The sequence below is a fragment of the Geotrypetes seraphini genome, chromosome 2 (assembly GCF_902459505.1).
Source record: "Geotrypetes seraphini chromosome 2, aGeoSer1.1, whole genome shotgun sequence".
Classification (NCBI taxonomy): domain Eukaryota; kingdom Metazoa; phylum Chordata; class Amphibia; order Gymnophiona; family Dermophiidae; genus Geotrypetes; species Geotrypetes seraphini.
In genome coordinates, this window is record NC_047085.1 from 105,111,672 (window position 1) to 105,136,735 (window position 25,064).

General features: G+C 45.6%; 1 protein-coding gene across 5 annotated transcripts in view; it reads left to right on the forward strand.

Moving 5' to 3' along the window:
• Nucleotides 1-25,064, forward strand: part of MYBL1 (MYB proto-oncogene like 1) — a 242,921-nt gene that overhangs the window by 203,082 nt on the left and 14,775 nt on the right. For all 5 annotated transcript variants that reach the window (XM_033934279.1, XM_033934277.1, XM_033934278.1 and 2 more), the window contains 3 exons: nucleotides 1,970-2,084; nucleotides 14,563-14,679; nucleotides 14,757-14,864. In XM_033934279.1, coding sequence (XP_033790170.1) covers nucleotides 1,970-2,084; nucleotides 14,563-14,679; nucleotides 14,757-14,864 — 340 coding nt within the window. The remainder of the gene's footprint in view (nucleotides 1-1,969; nucleotides 2,085-14,562; nucleotides 14,680-14,756; nucleotides 14,865-25,064) is intronic.

Sequence of the window (25,064 nt, forward strand, 5' to 3'; positions counted from 1 at the left end):
AGACACTTTTTTCAGACTTTATGAAATTTTTGTGGACTGAATTTCAGAACCGGTGTTCTCCTCCTGTGCAGTCCCCATCTGGTTCTATGGCATCTCTCCTTTAGACCAATCTTTGACTCAGCCTGCTGCTGTTGCACTGCCTGACCCTGAGCTAGGGGATCCTGATGCAGATGACTCATTTGCTGACCCCTTATTTGTAGGTGCTTAGATTCCTGGAGCAGGAGATCAGGGACTGTGAGCTGGATCTGTGGATCCTTCTAGGGTCTTGGATCCTAGGGATGATCCCACAGTCTTGTGCTTATTTAAGTCTGCAGCTTTGCCAGATCTTATTTTTGAGTCTCTGCAGAAGTTGAAGTTGGTCACTCAGTCAGCTCCATCCTGGCTCCTGGCTTTGTGGTATGCACTCATAGTCTGCACCCTGATATGAGCGTTTGGTCTGAGCAGTTTGACTCTCTGGAGGGTGCTCTTAAAATTGTTAGAGCTTTGTCACGCTTTTATCAAGTTTTCAAATTTCAAGTTTTATTAGTACATTTGATGAATCGCCTATTAAAATTGCTAAGCGATGTACAAAATCCAATAAAGAATAATAAAAAGAAACTAACAATGTGGTTACATAAAATACAGACATGAATCGGGAGGGAGAAAATTAAAAGTTACAATCTTAAATTTTTGGTAGAAAAACAAAGGAAAAACAAAAGGTAAGGGGTAATTAATCCATAACACTGTTAGGAGCATCTCCAGAAAGTATAAAAGTTTCAGATATTAAAAGCATCGTTAAATAGATAAGTTTTTAAGAATTTTTTTAAATGTTGCGATGTCATTTTCAGTTCTAATGTATTGTGGCAAAGCATTCCACCATTGAGGTCCCATCACTGTGAACATATCTGATCTTCGTGTTCCTATGATTTTCAGAGAGGGTACTGAAAGCAGATTTTGTCCAGATGAACGAAGTGGACGTTGAGTACTATGTGGGATTAGATATCTAGATATAAATAGAGGTTCATTAGATGCTAGTGTTTTGAAAATGAGCAACATTATTTTAAAAATAGTCCTATGACCGATTGGCAGCCAGTGGGCGTCTATTAGTAAAGGTGTGACATGATCATATTTTCTCACGTTATATATTAATTTGATGGCCGTATTTTGTATTAACTGAAGACTCTGGCATAGGAGTGTCAGCAGCTTTTGAGTCAGCCCAGGGTGGATTCTTTGGTTGTACAGGTGATTAAACACACCTCTCTGCCCAGTGTAGGTAATGTGGTGCTAAAGGATATGCAGGACTCTCTTGTGTGGATGTGGTCCTCCAGAAACACTTTGATGTAGCTGCTTTAGGCATCAAAGCTGCTTTGATGACATCCTTTGTCACATGCGTCTGTCTCTCTCGACTGCACAATCTGGAGAGTGAGGTGGTGGATTCTCTTCATCAACTTCTTTTGGCTGGGAAAGATTATATGGCTGACACCTTATATGAGGTTGGGGGGAGGGGAGATGGATGTATTCTGGACCCATAAGTGGTGGCAGGGGAGAGAGAAAGTGGCCTGATTAGAAAGGAGATTGTGAAGGGAGGAATAGATTCTGGACCTACAAGTGGGATGGGAGGATTAGGTGGGATGGGAGACAAAACTATTTATAGTAACTGTCAAGCAACCAGAAACTAGTTATCTGCCATCTACCAATCACCATGGGTGCCGGATAACTGAGAGTTTACTGTAGTTGTAATGCACATGCTATATGTAATTCAGGGCTCAATAGAAATTTGGTCAAAAAGTACCATAGGACATTTGCACAATAACTGTTAGAATGATACCAGTGTATGTCTGTAGAGAAAGAAATAGAAAAAGTAATTCTGGTGTAGCATGTCAAACTAGTTACATTTGAGATTCTTTATTATTAAATAACTAGTTGATTCTTTTTTTGGAAGATGGAGCTATAAGGGTAATACATACTAATCATTTGTCTTTTGTGCTAGTTTTAGAACTCCTACTATCAGAAGGTCCTTGCTAAATACTACACCAAGAACGCCTACACCTTTTAAAAATGCTTTAGCTGCCCAGGAGAAAAAGTATGGACCTCTCAAAATTGTGGTATGTTTTCTTATTACTTACTACTAAATAGTTTGTGAGCTTCTCCTTTCTGTTGTAGTTGTTACCCCTATTCTTCCTGGTCCATAGACTCAGAAAAGGATTTCCTGTTTACTAAAGAAGTTTCAAAGTCCATTAATATCATATATAAGCCAACATAAGTTTCATTCTTCAATGGTGCAGTAGACCTTTGTCTTCCTTTGGACCCAAATCCATCACATCTTCATTCCCTTCAAACCTCGTTAGCCCCCAACATTTGTGCCATCATGTGCAGCACTACACTTATTAGGAAAGACGACTCCTGTTAAAACTCAAATTTTCAGTGCAATAGGGATTGTATGCTGAACCATAGGGTTTATCCATCTGTGCTCGTGAGCATACTGCAGAAGGTGTCAATCACAGCTTTTCAACTTCTCCTCCTCGTCCACAGTCTCTGCTGCCCCCTTCAGTTCTTCTTTCTGCAGGTGAACATGAAAGTCTCTCTGATCTGCTCCATTTATTTCTTTATTGTTTTGTGGTGGTTTTTCGTCTTGTTTGCAGAATTTTTTTCCATAGCTGACAAATGTATCCTTCAGAGACTTGTACAACCAGCCTGCTAAAAATTTCTGGAGCTCAGGGTTCCAGGCCCTCAGCACTTGCTCACTTCCTTGACTTGGTCAGGAGCTTGAGCGTAGGCTGTTAGGCATCAAATGTTCCTTCGGGGTGTTCACAGTGCCAACTGTAACTTCGCCTACCCCCTCTTTTACTGCCTTAGTCACAAGGGGGGAGGGAAGGGTTGAGGATCTGTTCAACTGGTAGCTTGAAGATCTTGGCGTGGCAGCTGACTTGCGGCTTAATGCAGATCCAGATTCAGCTACAATTTAAAGGAGCTGAAGAATGCTAAAGCACCATTTCCCCAGCACATGGTCTGTGAATACAGGCTGTGACAGCCTATGGGGAAAATAGTGGGAGGGGGAAGGCTCTTGAAAACTGTGTTTTGACTGTTCTGCAATTAGGTTTTTGGTCTTCCTCCTTTAAAATCCTATTTTTTGACTCTTTTTTTTTTTCTCAGCCCTGAAGCATTTTAAAGCAGTTTTTAGCGCCAAAACTTTGCCATGGTAGCCATCTTAAATTTCCTGATTTTTTTTTCTAAGTTCTCCAACTTCTTCAAAACATCTCGTTTGCCTCAAAACTGATAAGGATGGAGTCCTCAGACCCTAATATCCCTATATCATGCCTTATTTGTGCTGGATGGGCAGCTGAAGAGTGCCTTTGCACCATGTGTCATTCAGTACAGGATGGAGGGGTGGGAGCCCCTCCACAGTCCTCTGGGGCTGGAGAAAGGCAGATGGTCCCATCAGGGGAAAAAAACCCATTTCCTGGAGCCCTGGGACAGTGGTACTGCACATTATAAAGGCATAGATGCTCCGCTGCCCAAGAAAAGGTAACCAACCCATACTAAAGGGAAAAGAGAGCTGCCCTCTCAGCCCTTCATCCTGGAGTTCATTAATCTCCTATGGCAGGCTTATGCACAAGGCCGAACTCTGGCTGTTAAGTCTGCTGGTGAGTAGCCCAGCACGCAGGCCCTGTTGGATGCTCAGAGCATTTCTTCCTTGAGAGCGGAGGCTGTTCTTGATGGTCCATTTGACAGAGACTCAGGGGATGAGGGATCAGATTTGATTCCTTTATGTCCCAAAGTGAGACTTCCCTGAGGACAAGGAGGCAATATCGACCATAGACCAGGGAGAAGACCCCTTCATTCACCGACCCTTTACATCCTCTGCATTGCTTGAGATTATTACTGCGTCCCTTCAAGACCTGAAGATAGACCCTCCACAAACCCCAACCTCTCAGTATTCTCTTCTGAGCGGGCTTTGGGGTCAGCCCACTTCTTTTCTGTGCCACCTGGACATGAGAATCCTAGTCACAGAGCCCTGATGGTGGCTAAAAACATGACTAAGCTGAATCCCATGGATCAAGAATTTCAGCAGAAGTTTGCTATGCTAAAGTTGCATTTCCTGGTAGCCCAGGTGATCAAACGCACTTCCTACCAAGCGAGGGGAGTGTAGTTTTGAAGAATCTGCAAGACCGCAGAGTGGATATGGTCCTCAGGAAACAGTTTGAGGCTCTAGCCTTAGAGAGTAAGGCTGCAACTACGGCCTCCTTCATGTCACGCACCTGTTATTCCAGGCTATGCAATCAGAACCTGGCGAAGGCTGAGCCCCTGCCACAGCTCATGTTAGCTGGAGTAGACTATGCACTCAATAATATAATCACAGTTATGGGGAAAGCGTTAGCATATCTGATCTTCACCCGTCGTATGCTTTGGATCCGGCTAGGGGCTGGTGATTCAACCTCTAAAGCAGTATTTCTTAAATTCTTCAAGCCTAGTACCCCCTAGATTGAAAAATTTATGTCCGAGTACCCCTGAGCTCTGAGCAGCAGAGATTTTGAAATGGACATTTTATTGTTAAATAGTAAATAACTAGGCAACATAAATAAATACAGGCCACTGAAAACTTGCATACAGGCATGATCTTTTATATTTCATTCTCATATAAATTGGCCCCTTGACGGGTTGTGTGTCATTCTTACAAACAGTGAAAACGAAGAATGACACTTAAACAGGGCCTATTTATGAGAACAAGAGAAAAGAACAGGAGACCTCAACAAAAGTAGCCATTAGTGACCAATATAGTTCTCACACACATCTAACCTGCCCTCAGCCGCTCTGCCCTTCTCTCTCTCAGACAACCCCCCATATGCCCTAGGCCCTTCTCTCTTTCACAACCCCCCATATGCCCTCTGCCCTTCTCTCTCTGACACACACACACCCCCATGTGCCATCTTCCCTTCTCTCTGACATCCCCTCATGTGCCATCTGCCCTTCTCTCTCTGACACACACACCCCATCATGTGCCATCTGCCCTTCTCTCTCTGACACACACACCCCATCATGTGCCATCTGCCCTTCTCTCTCTGACACACACACACACTCCCATGTGCCATCTGCCCTTCTCTCTCTGACACACACACCCCATCATGTGCCATCTGCCCTTCTCTCTCTGACACACACATCACACCCATGTGCCATCTGCCCTTCTCTCTCTGACACACACACCACACCCATGTGCCATTTGCCCTTCTCTTTCTGACACATACACCCCACCATGTGCCATCTGCCCTTCTCTCTCATTACCAATATCGTATTCTTATACTTTTTTCCTATTTTTTTGGATCTTCGGAAGGTTGTCAGGGCATATAGCTCATGTTTTCACAGCCTTTATCTTCATCGTTCCTGTTTTCTTTTTCTTTAAAAATTTCTCATTTCACATACTATTAGGAATTTTTCATATTTCATATAACTTATCTTTTGCATCAGTCCTTCAGTCCTTCACCCCTCATTCAAGGTGAGGTCATACCATGGAGCATTCAGAAGCAATATAATAGTCTTATTACCATCCCTTTTCTAATAATTCCTAGCATCTTGTTTGCTTTTTTGGCCACCACTGCACATTAGGTGGAAGGTTTCAGCGTATTGTCTCTTTCTTGGGTGCTGACCCCTAAGGTGGATCCTAACATCTGGCAACTATGATGTGGATTATTCTTCCCAATGTGCATCACTTTACAATTATCCACATTAATTTTCATCTGCCATTTAGATGACTAGTTTTCCAGTTTCCTAAGATCTGCCTGCAATTTTTCACAGTCCGCATGTGTTTTAACAACTTTGAACAGTTTAATGTCATCTGCAGATTTAATCACCTCACTTGTTCCAATTTCCAAACCATTTAAAAATGTTAAATAGCACTGATCCACTCTACGGCAAAGACTGTGAAGCCATTTCCTCAAAGAGCTGATGCCAGAGAGGAATTGATAATCAGAATAAAAGATCAGTGTGCTATTCTGAGGACTTTAATAGCACCCACATTAAAGCATCATCATAAACTAGTTCATAGTTCCCATGGAAGAGATTTTCAATATTATCCTCAGCAGAAGCAGCAGTCCCAAAAAATAAATATGCCCGAGGAGAGGGACAAAAGGCAGCAAAAATTTCAACTTCAGACATAGACCCAATAGGCTATGTCTTTTAGAGAATGACATGGGGAAAAAAATCTGTCCTTGTCACCACCCCGTCCCCGGCCCACCGTCCCCTTCACCGCCATTCCCTTCACCGCCCCGTCACCTCCCCGTCACCGCCACCGCCATCCCCTTCACCGCCCCGTCACCGTCACTGCCATCCCATTCACCGCCCCGTCACCATCCCTGCAGCATCCATATAAGCCTTAGTACTGCAATATTTAGCTTATTCCTTTCTTATAAATCATAGTTCTGGCTGCTGAACTAGAGAAAGAAATGTTCAGCTGGCAGGGCTTTGTTTATAAATTTTTATCAACACAACTAATATCCTAAAGCAAAAAATAAATAGAATTTTTTTTTTTCTACCTTTGTTGTCTGGTTTCTGCTTTCCACATCTTCTCATTCAATTCCTTCCATCCACTGTGTGTCTTCTCTCTGCGTCTTCCATTTGCTGTTATTGTGCCTCTTCCTTCACCCCCCCCCCCTATTGGTCTAGCACCCATCTTCTTTCCTCCGCTCCCCCATAGTCTGGCATCTGTCTTCTTCCCTTCCAGCGTCTTCTCCCCACTCTGTCTTCCACATTTCCCTTCAGGGTCTGTTCCTCTCTACCCTCTTTCAATGTCTGTTCTATTCCTTTCCACCACCACCCTTCCCTCCCTCCTTTACCATCTGTTCCTTTCTACCACCCTTCAGCTCCTCTCGCGTGGCTTATCTATCTATCTACCTCCCTCCCTCTTATTTTTGTGGCACGTTACAATGTAATTTGTGCAAGCCGCTGGAGCCTGCGAGCTCGGTTCCTGTCACATCCCCACAAACCATCTCGCTTCTGTGTTCCTATTTTCCCCATTTCTAATATCTCCCCTATGTATCTGGCATTGCCCCCCTCCCCGTGTCCATATACCATTCCCATGGCATGTCCCCTTTATGTCTCTGTCCCTATGCCCCATGCACATAATTTCCCCTCTTTCTGTTACCTTCCTGTGTCCAGATTTCCCCTATCTTCCTCTTCCATACCAGTATGTCTCTTCTTTTCAACCCCATCTAGCTTCTCTCCCTCTTTCTTCCCCCTCCCTGCTTCCAGCATCTGGCTCACCTGCCTGTCCTCCCCTTTCTTTCCTGCTGTGAGTTTCTTTCTTTCCCTCTTCATCCCCTTGGCCCAGAATCTTTTTCCCTTTCACTCCCTCCTTCCTAGTGTGAGCCGGGCACACACGCGATCACACGGTCCAGCAGCCCCCAGCCGCCCGATCGCAGCGTTTAGCCAGCTCCCTCCCTCCACCTCACCTTATATGCCGAGTTTGCCGGCTTTCTTTTTCCCGAGCTGCACGCGTTCAAAAAGCTGCACACATGCAGCTGCGCGAGTTGATCAATCTTCTCCTCTCCTGCAACTTCCTGTTTCCGGTTGTGCCAGAGGAGAAGATTGATCAACTTGTGCAGCCGTGCGTGCGCGTCTTTTTGAACGCATGCGGCTCGGGAAAAAGAAAGCTGGCAAACAGCATATAAGGTGAGGTGGAGGGAGGGAGCTGGCTAAACGCTGCAATCGGGCGGCTGGGGGCTGCTGGACCGCGCGATCCTTGATGCCTCACTGCGGAGACAAGACCATTCACCGCTCCATGGGGCGGTGAATGGCCTTGTCTCCGTTCCCGCAGTGACTACTATTTTTCTTTCCTCGTTTCAGCGGGTTACTCGCGGCTAGCTGCGGGTAACAACCACCGTGTCATTCTCTAATGTCTTTCCTTGCACTGTCTAAGTGTAACTCTATCTCACATTACTCCTGGTCCATTGTTTTCCCTGTCTGGCTATAGCACAGTGGCAGGGCGGGAATACTAGGAGTAATCACGTAGTAAGAAGGATAGTAAAAGGACTCCTAAGTTATCATTTGTGTTTCACATCAACTGTTCAATAATTCTGCCAGTTTTCTCCACAAAAACTTGCTCGTTCAGGAGAAGAAAAAAACCTCTTCGTACCCTAGATAGCAAATCAGGTCTCACATTCTATTTAAAGACAGAAAACAGGGACCTGGTGATATTAGTTGCCACTTAGTGTCACTAGAAAACATCTGCAAAGCAGTGACTTGGTCTTCACTGAATAACTATTTGTCCCCCTATTGTCTTGATCATAAGCCCAGATGGAACAATGTCTTTAGAGAGGCTGTGTTGAAAAATCTGTTTGCATAACTATTCCAGCTCTCACATTCTTAATTCACTAGTTCATATTGACCTGCAACATCAGGATGAACTTTCAGGAGTTTGCATTGTGATCCTGAAGCAACCCTCATCTGGGATGACCCCTCTTGCTTCTATGATTCATCCTGCTTGTTGACTGATGATGTAAAGTTGCTTATCCCAGGACAAACAGGCAGCCTATTCTCACATATGGGTGACGTTATCGACGGAGCCCCGATGCGGAAACTAGAAGTTTCGAGTCAGCCGCACCGCGCATGCGCGAGTGCCTTCCCGCCCAGCACAGGGCGCGTCTTCTCTGTTTTCCGCGGAGCCGAGAAGTCCCTCTTTGACTCTCTGCGTTTAACTTACTTCGTGCCTTCTCTCACCGCGGTTTGTGTTCTTTTTCTTCACGAATCGCTGTATTTCGTTTATTCCTTTTATTTCTAGTTTTAAAAAAAAAAAATTATTTCTTCTGTTCGGCTGCCAGGGCAGGCCGCTCGGCCGCAGCCTAAGGGCTTCAACTTTGCGTCGGCTGTTTTTCCTCCTATGTCCCAGCCAACAACAGGCTTCAAGAAGTGTAGCCAGTGTCAGCGTGCGATTTCTCTCACGGACCCACACAGTAGGTGCCTCAAGTGTCTTGGGCCAGACCATCACCCGAAGTCGTGCGAGCGCTGTGCTATTCTTCAACCTCGAGCCCTTAAACGTCATTTACTTTCAGTGGAGAAGCTCTTCGGGATGTATTTGACCACTTCCTTGACTCTGAAGCTGACCTCAGTCTCACCTTCGACCGTGGGTCCTCCTGCCTCCACTGCTTTGACCTCGAGCCTCATCAGACCTTTTTCGTTTGCAGCTGCTCTTTCCTCGATGACGTCTGCTGTATCTTCCCCTGTATCCACAGGTCAGATAGCTCAGCAGAAAGTTCCAGCGGTGGTGCTTAAGGTGCCTAAGACTTCCAAGTCGAAGCACATTTCCACAGCCAAAGGAGGTGGTCCGTTTTCAGATGCAGATCCATCCTTGCCAGCTTCTTTCCAGATCATGTTAGAGAAGCAATTCATTCAGTTCCTCACTAATATGGGACCGAAGCTTGTTACTCTAATCCAGCCTGGGCTTTCTGCAGACTCCCGTGAGGTTGAGCCTCTTCCTATGCCTCAGTCTGAGCCTACACACTCTATGCAGGAAGCAGAGTCTCTGCGAGTGTCTGGTTTGGCATCTATGCACGTGAAGCAAGGAGCAGATTCTTTGCAAGTGCCTCGACAGGAATCCTCACACTCCATACAAGGAGCAGAGTCTTTTGGAGTGCATCGAGGTTCCTCCATCAAGCTTCTGGAGCTTCGATCCACAGCTTCCAGCCCTATCCATTCCTTGGTGGCATCAACTGCTTCCATCTCTGGGGCGTAGTCTCCTCGATCTTCGAGATCTGCTTCCAAGCACTATTCTCACTGACAATCGAGGCCTTCCTCGAGGCATACTTCCAGGCATAGCTCTTCTTCCAAAGAGCGTCCTTCTTCAACTAAGCCTTGATCTACACCTTCCAGTTCTACTATACCACCGACTCCTCGATCGAGGTCCCAACTTCCACACCTCGAGGACTCAGCGGTTTCGATTGCTTAGTCCAAGTCTTTTGATGCCTTTTTTCTTGCCGAAGCTTCATCTTCGACCCAGGCTGCCTCGACGACCTCGAGTCCTTCTCGAGGCAAGGCATTGGCAGATCAGATATCTTTCTCCTCTTTTCTTCGTCAGATGGCTATTGACTTAGACCTTCAATTGGATGCTGGTTCCAAATACTCTAAGGAGTATCTTGAAGTCATGTATCTTCCTCAAACTCCGGCAGAGTCACTTAAGCTTCCTCTTCACAAGCTTTTGTCTCAGACTTTTACCAGATGCCTGGAGACTCCTTATGCAATTCCAGCTGTTCCAGGCAAATTGGACTCCAGATATAAAACTCTCCATTGCAAAGGATTTGAGAATTCAGTTATCTCACCAATCCCTACTTGTGGAGTCCTCCTTGAAAAGGTCCCATTCTTCCAAGGTTTATGCTACCGTTCCTCCTGGAAGAGAAGGGAAAACCATGGACAAGTTTGGACGTCGCATCTATCAAAATGCCATGATGTCCTCTAAAGTCCTTAATTACAATTTCCATTTAATCACTTATTTTGAGTTCCTCATTGCTCTTTTGCCTAAATTTCTCAGTTATTTAGATACTCAAAAGCACTTTGAATTTCAAGAAGTCATAGCTTCTCTATCACAACTCAGATTACATCTACTTCAGTCTTCTTACGATGCCTTTGAGTTATCTGCCAGGGCGGCTGCTTGTTCTGTAGCAATGCACCGCCTTGCCTGGCTTCGTACCATTGACATGGATCCTAATCTTCAGGACTGCTTGGCTAATATTCCTTGTGCAGGCAATGACCTCTTCGATTAATCTATTGAGGCATCCACCAAGAAATTGTCTGAGCATGAAAAATCCTTTGCTTCTATTGTCAGACCTAAGCCAAAGCCAGCTTCTGCCAAGCCTGCACACCCTCCTCCTATTTACCAGAGGCGTTTTGCTCCAAGAGCGGCTCCTTACACTCGCCCTCCTCCCAAGAAACAGCAGAATCAGAAGCAACAGAAATCTCAACCTTCTGCTCCACCTAAGGCTACACAGCCTTTTTAAAACAGAGCATAACCTCCACCGTTCTGTCTCTGAACTATCTTCCCCCTATTGGAGGTCGTCTCCATCATTTTTATCACCGATGGGAGACAATCACATCTGACCTCTGGGTGCTGTTAATCATCAGGGAAGGATACTCTTCATTTCACTCAGGTTCCACAAGAGCTTCCTCCAAGAGAGTATCCTTCCAGTCCATCCCAGAGCGCCCTTCTTCAGGAAGCTCAAGCTCTGCTTCGTCTCCATGCCATCGAACCAGTTCCTTTGGGACAGCAGCACAGGGGGTTTTACTCCCGTTACTTCCTTGTTCCGAAGAAGACGGGCGATCTACGGCCCATTTTGGATTTCAGGGCTCTCAACAAATTTTTAGTCAAAAAAAACTTTTGCATGTTATCTCTCCATCACTTTATCCCCTCCTAGATCAGAACGACTGGTTATGCTCTCTGGATCTCAAGGAGGCTTATACTCATATTCCCATTCATCCGGCCTCCCGCCAATATCTCAGATTTCGGGTGGGGAATCTGCATTATCAATACAGAGTGCTGCCCTTTGGCCTGGCTTCATCTCCCAGAGTGTTCACCAAATGCTGGTAGTGGTAGCCGTAGCTCTCAGAAACCATCGTCTTCAGGTATTTCCCTACCTGGACGACTGGCTCTTCCATGATTCAACATCTCAAGGGATTATTGTAGCGACCCAACAGACGACGTGGTTCCTACAGAGTTTGGGATTCAAAATCAACTTTCCCAAATCCCAACTTCAACCCTCTCAGAATCTACAATTCATCAGAGCTCTTCTGGATACTATCCAACTCAGAGCATTCCTTCCGCAGCAACGTCTGGAAGTCCTCCTTCAACTCTGTCATACAATGTCTTCCCGCTCCTCCATATCAGCGAGACACTTGATGGTACTCCTGGGTCACATGGCCTCCACAGTACACGTGACTCCTTTTGCCAGACTTCACCTCAGAATTCCTCAGTGGACCCTGGCATCTCAGTGGATGCAGGTTTGCGACCCACTTTCAACACATTGCAGTCACTCCTTCATTGAGACAGTGTCTCCGCTGGTGGATGCTCTCTTCCAATCTCTCCAAAGGCTTGCTGTTTCAAATGCCACCTCATCAGAAGGTCCTCGCAACAGATTCCTCGACCTACGGTTGGGGCGCTCATCTTGATGGTCTCGGTACTCAAGGCCACTGGACTAGTACGGATCGTCAGTGTCACATCAATCTGTTGGAACTCAGAGCGATTTTCAAGGCTCTCAAAGCTTTTCAACACCATCTTCAAGATCAGGTAGTCCTCATTCTGACAGACAACCAAGTTGCCATGTATTATGTCAACAAACAGGGAGGGATGAAATCTTCCTCCCTTTGTCAAGAAGCTCTGAAGGTTTCGGACGGGACAATCCGCCACAACACCTTCCTCTAAGCTGTCTACATCCAAAGGGCGAAAAATTGTTTGGCGGACAACTTGAGTCGTCTTCTGCAACCTCACGAATGGACATTCCATTCCTTGCCTCTTCATCACATTTTTTCACATTGGGGAATGCCTCAGATAGATCTCTTTGCAGCTCCCCACAACCACAAACTGCCTCAGTTCTGCTCCAGGGTCTAATCTCCTCATTGCCTCGAGGCAGATGCTTTTCTTCTGGAATGGACAAATCTCTTCCTGTATGCATTCCCTCCATTCTCAAGACTCTTGTCAAGTTGAAGAACAACCATGCCACCATGATTCTGATTGCTCCTCAGTGGCCGAGACAACCTTGGTACTTCCTTCTCCTTCAACTCAGCAGCAGGGAGCCATACCTACTACCAGTTTTTCCATCTCTGCTCACACAGAGTCAAGGATCTCAACTTCATCCCAACCTGAAGTCTCTACACCTGACAGCTTGGTACCTCTCAACATGACTCCTTCTGACATTTTAGAGGCTTCTAGGAAGCCTACCACTAGACAATGCTATCACCAAAAATGGACTAGATTTTCTACATGGTGTTTTTCTCACGATAAGGAGCCTCAACATTCCTCCTTATCTTCTGTTTTAGACTACCTTTTACACTTATCCACCTCTGGCCTCAAGTCTACATCGATCCTAGTCCATCTCAGTGCAATTGCTGCTTTCCATCAGCCTATTGAAGGAAAACCCCTTTCTGCTCATCCGGTGGTTTCCAGATTCATGAAAGGATTTTTCAATGTCATACTTCTTCTTAAACCGCCTCCAGTTGTTTGGGAACTCAATGTTGTTCTTACTCAATTGAAGCCTCCATTTGAACCAATGTCTATGGCTCATCTGAAGTATCTCACTTGGAAAGTGGTGTTTCTCATTGCTCTCACTTCTGCTCGCAGAGTCAGTGAGCTGCAAAGTGCAAACTTTAGTTGTTGATCCACCTTTCACTATGTTCCATCATGACAATGTGGTTTTCCGTACTCATCCTAAATTCCTACCTAAAGTGGTTTTGGAATTTCATCTCAACCAATCCATTATTCTTTCAGTGTTCTTTCCAAAGCCTCATTCTCATCCTGGAGAATCAGCTCTTCATACTCTGGACTGTAAACGTGCTTTGGCCTTCTATTTGGAACGCACCAAACCACACAGAACTGCTCCTCAACTTTTTGCCTCCTTCAATCCAAATAAGTTGGGACATCCTATCTCTAAGCATTCCATCTCCAACTGGATGGCTGCTTGTATCTCCTTCTGCTATGCCCAGGCTGGATTGCTCCTACAGAGTAGAGTCACAGCCCATAAGGTCAGAGCAATGGCAGCTTCAGTAGCTTTCCTCAGATCTACACCTATTGAGGAAATTTGCAAGGCTGCTACTTGGTCCTTGATTCATACTTTCACATCTCACTATTGTCTGGATGTTTTCTCCAGACGGGATGGCCATTTTGGCCAGACAGTATTACAAAATTTATTCTCCTGAATTACCAACACTCCCACCATCCCATTCTGGTTAGCTTGGAGGTCACCCATTTGTGAGAATAGGCTGCCTGCTTGTCCTGGGATAAAGCACAGTTACTTACTGTAACAGGTGTTATCCAGGGACAGCAGGCAGCTATTCTCACAACCCACCCACCTCCCCTGGTTGGCTTCTCTGCTAGCTATCTGAACTGAGGAGACGCGCCCTGTGCTGGGCGGGAAGGCACTCGCGCATGCGCAGTGCGGCTGACTCGAAACTTCTAGTTTCTACAAGCAAGTCTGCTTGCGAGGCTTCCGCATCGGGGCTCCGTCGATGACATCACCCATATGTGAGAATAGCTGCTTGCTGTCCCTGGATAACACCTGTTACAGTAAGTAACTGTGCTTTACTTGTAATGTGGTCCTTCATAGACAGGGTAAATCATACACACAATACCATCCTTCTTGAGGGATCTAAACTAAGGAATCGTCTCAGGAGCTGAGAGACGTAGTAACAACCATGCATATTCAAAGACTTTTTCTAGTTCTGAGCGATCTCCATCTAGATGCCATTGGCTGATATCATCCATTTGTATTTCTGATTTATCCTACTGTCTATAGAGAACCCTGTTACAACTAAGCATCCTCATTTTACTGGCACAAAAATATTAACATATTTAAAGCCAATGTTTCCTTTTTTTCTTTTATTTTAATGTTTTAGTCACAACCTCTCTCCTTCTTGGAAGAAGATATTAGAGAGGTTTTAAAGCAGGAAACTGGAAAAGATATATTCCTCAAAGAGGAAGATGATCCTGTCTATATAAACTGCAAACAAGAGGTAAAGCCATAAACCAGCTTATAAGCAACTTATTGTTGATTAAGATAGAGGCCTTAATTTATTATTTGTTGTTCTAGCATATTTCTTCTGCGAAGAAAGTGAGAAAGTCATTAGTTTTGGATACCTGGGAAAAAGAAGAACTTGGTGCTCAGATGTTCACAGTTGATTCTATTTCAGATATCCAGGTGAGGGCACAAAGAACATTTCTTACATGTAACTTGATGTCCATTCTAATTCGTCTTAAAGTGATATTTAATGTGTGTTCTTTAGAGAAAATAAATTTTCAAGTAGCTGGACTGATGCTGTTCTACCCTTTATCCTTCAGCAGTGGTGCAGATTGTGTTTTACTATTCACAGCATATCTATAGGTGCCAATTCTGTGGTTGCTTAGCACTCCTGATTATTGAGCAAACACCTGCTCTGTGTCCAGGTAGGAATAATTTGTGTTGGGTTTAGCACTCTTAATCACTTTGATAAGTTACCCGATATGAAGCAGTTGAATCACTGAAGTATTTTTCCAATGCATTTACTTAATCTATCTGAAGTATTTTGCTATATGTTGGCAGGCAAAAAAAAACCTACATTACCTCAGACTGAGAAGCAAGTTAATATTCCCAAATGATATCCACAAATAGTCTGGTTTGCATTATTTTGGAGAATGTGTTGCACATGAAAATGCAAGGCATATATGAGGGGCATTCAATAAGTTATCTACCTCAGTAGGAAAGAGAGGTTTCAAAAAAGTTTTATTTTTCAATATAGTCCCTGATAGCTCCATATACTTCATCCACTTTTCCTGCAACGACTTTAACCCCTTTGAAAAGAATTCTTCTTTTTGACCTTGAAACCAGGACATCACAGCTTCCTTGACATCTTCATCATTTGAAAATCGCTGTCCACAGAGAGATTTCTTCAAAACTTGGAACAGGAAATAATCCGCAGGAGCCAGGTCAGGACTGTAAGGTTGATGGTTCAGCTGCTGAAACCCACATTCTCGGATGGCAGTGCTTGTGACATGTGCACCAGCGCATTGTCATGAAGAAGCAGCATACCTGCTGTGAGTTATCATCTCTTCTCCTTGATTTAACTCTTGCAAAACGAGTCCTGTGTTGGCGTAACTCTCCCCAGTTATGGTTGTCTTGTGAGGCTTGAACTCCAAAAGCAAAACTCCATCCCAGTAGACAGTTGCCATGACTTTACCTACAGATTTTTCTGTCTTGAACTTTTTGGGATGGGGAATGACTTGTACTTCCACTGCATTAACTCCATTTTGGACTCAGGATCTCAGTGATTGACCCAAGTCTCATCTCCAGTCACCAAATGATGAAAAATATTCACTTGGTCTTCATGGAACATCTCCAAGTTCTCCTGACCGCATCAGAGCCTTGTGGCCTTCTGACATGGCAACAGCATTCTTGGAACCCATCTTGCACTAATCTTGGACATGCCCAACTTTTCATGAATTATTTTCCAATCTGTACCTGTCGAGATGCCCATTTCTTCAGCTATTCTGGAAACCTCAATTCATCTGTCTGACAAAATTAAAATCCTTAACTTTCTTGCACATTTCTGTGCAAGTTGCTTCCACAGGTCACGTGAGGGTCATCTTCAATGGACTGTCTACCCCACTTAAACTATCTGCTCCAAATTTTCACTTTGTTTGATGATGGGCCATACTCGCCATAAACTACAGTCATGCATTTATGGATCTCCTTTGGCTTTTTCCCTTTTGTGAGAAATTTTATCATTCAACGGTGCTCCAAATCTAGCAGTTTCTTATTTGATTCACATGAGGACTTCCTTGACATCCTGTCTCTTGGAATGTTAGTCTCACACTGAGCCACAACTGTGCATGAGTTTCAACATGCTTGCTACTTTCTTTCATACTCAAGTAGATAAATTATTGAGCGCCCCTTGAATAATTCCTAGCACCATGAATTTGCTCACACACAGGTTAACATATATTTGGAAGTCAGGCATTGAAATTGTTAAATTGGTGTCTTCTGTCCCCTTACATCAGATACCTATTTTAAATGAAATAAAATAATTCAGTGCATTTATTTCTAGATAATGTACTGAACAGAAGCTTTTGTGTTGATAGCTGTCTCTGAAGATGAGCAGAATGAGCCTTTGCAAGCGAGTAATGTCATCTGACAAAGCTTGAACCAGGAGCAGTGATTTATCAAGCAGGGAAGCATTTTGGAGTGTGCTACTCCTAGTACCAGTGCCTTCATGCTATAGGGCTTATAAGGTGATTAGCTAATTAACTAATAATTAGTGTAAGTAGAGTCTGTGCCACATCTTGTCTGTCTGGAGTCTGATTTTCTCCGAGAGCAAACAGGTCTTTTATTCTCACAGCTGGGTGATGTCATCCGCTGAAGCCCATCATGGAGCTTGCTTTCATAAGTTTATGGAGACATTTCTAGCAGTGTTGTACTGCGTCTGCCTTCCCACCTGATCCACAAAGTACAGGTCCCTCAGTCTATATTTTTCTGTGGAGCAGAAAGGACACGTCTTGGTGTTCTCTCACCTCTGAATTTTTTCATTTGCATGTCTGTGCCTTGCTGAGCAGGTTTTCAGATTTATTTTGTCCTTTAAAGTTTCTTATCCCATGTATTCCCTTAGTTTTTTGCGGCATTTAAAATTTCCTTTTTTTTTTTTTGTTTTTCTTGGTGTGTTAGGTGTATAGTTAGGCCAGAGCCTCACCCTCAAGTTTAGTGTACTCCTCTCGGACGTGGAGGACAATGTTCAATGTATAGATTCCCAGCAACAGGAATTCCTGGCACAGATATGGAGCCTGGAAGACAAGGTGGTTTGCGTCTAGTAGGGTTCCCCGAAACCTTGGCGGACTCAGAGCTCCGGGAATTCTTGGAGTCCTGGATAACGGAATCCCTGGCTCTCAACTCCTCAGCAGGGCCCATGAAGATCAAAAGAACACACCGGTTGGGTCCGAAGCGTCTGCAGGCAGGAAAACTGCGGGGGGCGATCTTGAAACTCCTGAACTATGTTTATAAAGCAGTTGATCCAGTAAGGCTATTGTTATGTGCTTATGACAGTCCAATCAACGTCCGGCATATTAAAATCACTTACCAGTAGTACTTCCCCTTTCCTAGCTATCTTGTGAATGTATTCAATTACCGTATTTTCGCGGATATAACGCGCGTTATACGCGTTTTTACCTACCGCGCATACCCCTCGCGCGTTATATGCCTGAGCGCGGTATACAAAAGTTTTTAAACATAGTTCCCGCCCGACGCCCGATTCACCCCCTCAGCAGGACCGCTCGCACCCCCACCCCGAACGACCGCTCGCACGCGCTCGCACCCGCATCCACGATCGGAGCAAGAGGGAGCCCAAGCCCTCTTGCCCGGCCGACTCCCCGACGTCCGATACATCCCCCCCCGAAGGACCGCCGACTTCCCGACAATATCGGGCCAGAAGGGAGCCCAAACCCTCCTGGCCACGGCGACCCCCTAACCCCACCCCGCACTACATTACGGGCAGGAGGGATCCCAGGCCCTCCTGCCCTCGACGCAAACCCCCCTCCCCCCCCAACGACCGCCCCCCCCAAGAACCTCCGACCGTCCCCCCAGCCGACCCGCGATCCCCCTGGCCGACCCCCACGACCCCCCCACCCCCCTTCCCCGTACCTTTGGTAGTTGGCCGGACAGACGGGAGCCAAACCCGCCTGTCCGGCAGGCAGCCAACGAAGGAATGAGGCCGGATTGGCCCATCCGTCCTAAAGCTCCGCCTACTGGTGGGGCCTAAGGCGCGTGGGCCAATCAGAATAGGCCCTGGAGCCTTAGGTCCCACCTGGGGGCGCGGCCTGAGACACATGGTCGGGTTAGGCCCATGTGCCTCAGGCCGCGCCCCCAGGTGGGACCTAAGGCTCCAGGGCCTATTCTGATTGGCCCACGCGCCTTAGGCCCCACCAGTAGGCGGAGCTTTAGGACGGATGGGCCAATCCGGCCTCATTCCTTCGTTGGCTGCCTGCCGGACAGGCGGGTTTGGCTCCCGTCTGTCCGGCCAACTACCAAAGGTACGGGGAAGGGGGGTGGGGGGGTCGTGGGGGTCGGCCAGGGGGGTCGCGGGTCGGCTGGGGGGGCGGTCGGAGGTTCTTGGGGGGGGGGCGGTCGTTGGGGGGGGAGGGGGGCTTGCGTCGAGGGCAGGAGGGCCTGGGATCCCTCCTGCCCGTAATGTAGTGCGGTGTGGGGTTAGGGGGTCGCCGTGGCCAGGAGGGTTTGGGCTCCCTTCTGGCCCAACTACACAAAGGTATGGGGAAGGCGGGTGGGGGGTGTCGTGGGGGTCGGCCAGGGGGGTCGCGGGTCGGCTGGGGGACGGGCGGAGGTTCTTGGGGGGGGCGGTCGTTGGGGGGAGGGGGTTTGCGTCGAGGGCAGGAGGGCCTGGGATCCCTCCTGCCCGTAATGTAGTGCGGGGTGGGGTTAGGGGGTCGCCGTGGCCAGGAGGGTTTGGGCTCCCTCCTGGCCCGATATTGTTGGGGAGTCGGCGGTCCTTCGGGGTGAGGGTGCGAGTGGTCCTGCCGGGGGGGGGGATGTATCGGACGTCGGGGGGGGGCATCAGGCTTTCAGGATGGGGACAGACCTTCAAGGGGGGACAGGACTTCAAGGGGGGACAGTGCACGGAAAGTCAGGGGGGGTGAACGGAGAGTCGGGACAGCGCACGGAAAGTCAGGGCAGTGCACGGAAGTCAGGGGGGGGGGTGAACGGAGAGTCGGGACAGCGCACGGAAAGTCAGGGCGGGCGAAAGGAGCGTCGGGCATCATGCGCGGTATACCCGTGAGCGCGGTATACAAAAGTTTTTGTACATATCATCGTGATTTCTGCGCGCTATACCCGTGTGCGCGTTTTACACGGGTGCGCGTTATATCCGCGAAAATACGGTAAATCTTTGTCTATTTCTTCTGACTGTGAAGAAGGCCTGTATATCACACCAACGTAAATACATTTTCTGTTCCCTCTTTCCAGATTAACCCACAGTGCTTCTTCTTTACCCCCTATGTCTTGCAATTCTGTTACTTCAATATTATTCTTAACATATAACGCCACTCCACCCTTTTTTATCTACCTTATTCCTCTTGAATAGATTATAGCCAGGTATAATTAGTTAATAAGGGTAGGAGGGAAATTAGAGGGGAATAGAGTAGGAACAAAGAGAAGGAGCAAGAAGTAAATACACACAAACACTGCTTCAATATATTCTACACCTGTCTGGTCTGAAAACAAGCTCTGTAAGTATTCATCTAAGTGCAATTGAGGCTTTCCATCATCATGTTGAAGGAAAGCCCATCTCTGTTCAGCCTGTAGTTTAATTCACGAGAGGCTTGCATTTAAAAAAGCCTACACACACAAACACACATTTCAAACCTTCTGCAGTGTAATGGGATCTTAATGTTGTCCTCACTTAGCTGATGTACGCTTAACTATTCTCTGAGTGAAAAAATATTTGCTCCTATTGTTTTTAAAAGTATTTCCTTGTAACTTCGAATGTCCCCTAGTCTTTGTAATTTTTGACGTAGTGAAAAATGCATCCACTTATACCCGTTTTACACCACTCAGGATTTTGTAAATTTCAGTCATATCTCCCCTCAGCCTTCTCTTTACCAAGCTGAAGAGCCCTAACCTTTTTAATCTTTCCTCATACGAGAGGAGTTCTATCCCCTTTATCATCTTTGTTGATCCTCTTTGAACCTTTTCTAGTGCTGCTATATCTTTCTTGAGATAAGGAGACCGGAATGAGGTGAGGTCACACCATGGAGTAATACAGAGGCATTAATCTAATCTAGTATTTGAGTCGTTCTATCTGAAAAGGTTCAAGGCGACGTAAAAGTCAAAGGAAATTCAACTCTAGGAACATAAGAGGAAATAACCAGGAGGAAAGTTAGAAAAGAAGAGGCAGAATCTCTATAACATAAAATGCATGAAGTATGAGGTTATCATTGCATATATAACATTTTTCTATCCATTGTCAACAGAGTGTATTGTTCCAAAAAGGAGAGCTTTTAGTTTCCTCCTAAATTTAAGGTAGTCATGTTCATCTTTGACAAGTTGTTGGAAGGTCGTTCCAGTTCTTTGCACTATTGTAGGTAAAGAGTGTATTAAATATGCGTTTGTATTCTATTTGATAACCAGTTCCTAAATCCACAACTAAATTTTACCACCTATCCCATGACTCTTTAATTTTCTCAGGAGCCTCTCATGTGGAACTTTGTCAAAAGCTTTCTGAAAATCTAGATACACTACATCAATCGGCTCACCTTTATCCACATGTTTATTCAGTCCTTCAAAGAAGTCAAACAAATTGGTGAGGCAAGATCTCCCTCATTAAATAATGTTTGTCTACATTTCTACAATTTTATTTTTTATTATTTCCACCATTTTGCCCGGCACTGAAATCAGGCTTACCAATTTTCCAGATCTCCCCCTAGAACCCTTTAAAAAAATCGGTGTAACATTGGCCACCCTCCAATCTTCAGGTACTACAGACGATTTTAGCGACAGGTTACAGATCACTAACAGAAGGTCAGCAATTTCATGTTTAAGTTATTTTAGTATTCTAGGATATATACCATCTGGTCCAGGTGATTTATCACTTTTTAACTTTTGATTTGGCTTGGTACATCTTCCTGATTCACCGAGATTTCTTTCAGTTCCTCCGCATCATCACCCTTTTAAACCATTTCTGGTTCAGGTAGATCTCTTACATCTTCTTCCGTAAAGACCGAAGCAAATAATTCAGTCTATGTGCTTTGGGCTTATCCTTCCTGAGGGAAGAATGTTTATTTTACTTGATTCAATTCCCTCTTTAACATATAGCGCAACCCCTCCTCCAATTTGATCTACTCTATCCTTGCAATATAATTTATACCCAGGTGTCCCATTGGTTGTCCTCCTAACACCGAGTCTCTGAGATGTCTGTTACATCTACCTCATCATTCAGTGCTATATACTCTAACTCTCCTATTTTATTTTTTTAGGCTTCTAGCATTTGTATACTAACACTTCAAATTGTGTTTTTTCCTTGCAGCTGAGAAGAAAAGTAAAATTTGAGTCTTTTACTCTGCCTTACTCTTAAACACTCCTGGCTTTCATTCACCATTATTGAAACTTCTCTACTGGGACTCCCTAAATATTCTGTTTCAATATTATTCTTTAAGATTACCTCACACAGAACCATCTGCTCCTGGGCGACTGTCGGCTTTCCCCCGCTTCTCATTTTAAAAGCTGCTCTATCTCATTTTTAAATGTTAGCGCCAGCAGCCTAGTTCCATCCTTTCAGAATAATCTCCCCCTTTCCCAGAAGGTTGCTCATTTCCTAACAAATCTAAATCCCTGATTCCTGCACCATTGTCTCAACCACACATTGAGACTTTGGAACTCTGCCTGCTTCTTGGGTCCTGCACATAGAACTGGGAGTATTTCTGAAAATGCTGCCCTGGAGGATCTGGATTTCAGCTTTCTACCTAAAAGTCTAAATTTGGCTTCCAGAACCTCCCTCCCACATTTTCCTATGTCTAGTACCTATATGTACCAAGATAGCGGCTCCTCCCTAGCACTATCTAAAATCTTACCTAAGTGATGTGTGAGGTCTGCCACCTTCACACCAGGCAGGCAAGTGACCAGGCAATCCTCACACTCAACAAGCTATCTACATTCCTAATGATTGAATTGCCCACCACAACAGCTGTTTTAGCCCTTTCCTCCAGGGCAGAAACCCTTGGAGAGACATCCTCAGTGCAAGAGGATATTGCAACCCCTGGTGGGCAGGTCCTGGCTACAGGATTATTTCCTACTTCACCAGAGTGATGCTCTCCTTCTAGGAGACTTCTCTTCTCCAAGGCCACACAGAGGCTACCAGGCTGGAGGTGGGACTTCTCCACAACATCCTTGTAGGAAAGAGGGAATTCTGGTATATCCTTACTTAGTCACCTTGAGCGAGCCCGGTGCCTGGAGAGTTTGGGAATCTGCTTCAACACGGAGGAAGATCAGCTCTTTCTTCCCAAGCCGTGTGAGCAGAAGCTTATAGAGTTGGATTTTGGACTTCTTGACGAGGCCATTTGCTATGGCTTGGCACTATTTCCAGGTGCTAGGATCCATGACAACAATTATAGAGAGAGTCCCTTAGGCAAAGGTGTATATGAGGTGCTACCCAAAAGTTCGGGGAATTCAATTGTAAAAAAAAAAAATTGCTTACTGAAACTCCTAGTTTCCATCGTCTCCTTCGAAGTAGTCCCCTTGAGAATGTATACAGCGATCCCAGCATTTTTCCCATGAGTCCATGCATCTATGGAAGTCATCTTGGGTGAGTGTCTTGAAGACCTACTGTGATTCTGCCTGGATCTCTTCAATCATGTTAAAACGGCGCCCTTTCAGTCATAATTTCATTTTGGGGAATAGGAAAATCACAGGGGGTAAGGTTAGGCAAATAGGGAGGATGCGTAATCACTGTAATGTTTCTGGAAGTCAGGAATTGTCGAACGAGTAATATGTGAGTGGGCCTTCTGTTCATTGATTAGCAGTCTTGGCACAAATTTCGCAGAAATGCGTCTCATGTTCAATTTGTCCAACAAAATTCATTGAACTGTCCCATATGACTGGCCCACTATCTCATAAACATCGTGGATAGTTTGCTTACGAACTGCAAGGATAGTCTTACAAACTTTTGCTATGGTTTCTGGTGTTGTGCTTGTTGGCGGTCGTCCAGAACGGTCATCGTCGTGGGCAGATGTTCGTCCGTCCTTTAAGCGTTTGCACCAAAGAAAGGTTTTGCTTTGGCACATAGCATTATCTCCAAAGGCTTCCTGGAGCATACGATGGGTTTCTGCAGCAGTTTTTAAAGTTTGAAACAAAATTTGATTCAGATTCTTTGCTCAGTAAAATCCATCATATCGAAATCTGCCGAGTCACTAAAACACAACCTTACAAAATCACAGTGATTCACAAAGCATACTGCTAGACACCGCTAGTGGCGGAAGGGCATACTATATCCAGTTCACGCGTGCTGTTCACATTCCCCAAACTTTTGGGTAGCACCTCATATGTGGCCTCTCCAAGACTCTGTTAACCCAATAGTCCCCGTAGAGGGATGCGCTCCAGAAGCAGCTAGCCTGGATGGCAAAAGCCCAGCAGAATTTGCTTGGGTGGCTTTAGCCAGAGTCGTTGGCAAGGGCTATGCCTCTTCAGATTTCATCTTGGGTAATTTTGACAACAGATGTGAGCCTCTGTGGCTGGGGAGGACATTGTCCCAGTCACTTAGTGCAAGGCCACTGGACTCCATTGTATCACTTTACAAATGATGAAGACGGAGAGAGCCCTGAAGGGCAAAACAATCAGAGTTTTCTTAGACAATGCCACAGCACTGTCCTATGTCAGTCAACAGGGAGGTACCAGAAGTGAGTCACTTTGCCTGGAGACCAAGTTGTTCCATGGGGCAGAACGCTACCTGCAGGCGCTCTCAGCAATGCATGTAGCAGGTGTAGACAATGTTCAAGCCAACTTTCTCAGTCAGCAGTTCTTAGACCCAACCCGGGAGAGTGGTCATTGTCCCAGAAGGCTTTTGACTGTATAGTGTACAGATGGGGACAGTTGATATTTGACCTCATAGCGTCAACAGAGAACAAGAAAGTAGATCAGTTCTTCAGCTGTAGATTCGAGCCAAGGATCGCCAGCCTAGAAACCCTGGTTCAGTCATGGCCAGAACGGGAACTACTGTATGTGTTTCCTCCATGGCCCTTGATAGACTGGGTCATTCGGCAGATAATGAACCATCAGGGGATGGTAATCCTGGTGGTATCGGATTAGAAGTGTCGGCTATGGTATGCAGGCCTCGTGTGCCTCCAAAAGGACAGAGTTCTCAAATTGCTGATGCATACAGATCTCCTGTCATAGGATCCAGTTCCTTTGGAGAGTGTGGAATGCTGTGGTCTTACGGCATGGATCTTGAGCATGCAGTCCTAGTAAGGAAAGGTTATTTGGAGGTGGTCATTGCTACCCTTCTTAGAGAAAAAAAGTCAGCAACAATTATGGCCTATGTAAAGACCTGGAAATCGTCATAGCACTGGAGTGAAAAGGAGAAGGTGAAACCATCAAGGGCTCTGATGTCGGTGCTGGTGTTTCTGCTGTTTGAACTCTCTAAAAAGACTGGCGGCAGGGTCCCTCAAAGTGCAGGTATCAAGATTTTAGTATTTTGGATCCCAAGTGAAGAAGAGCTCTCTGGCTTCTTATCCTGACATAGCCATATTTTTGTGCTCGTGATTTTTGTGCTCTCCAGTAAGACAGCTCTTTCCATCATGGAATCTCAAGGCTGTTTGGTGGGGGAGGGGGGGATTAGTAAGACACTCTTTGATCCTTTGCAGGAGGCGTCTATGC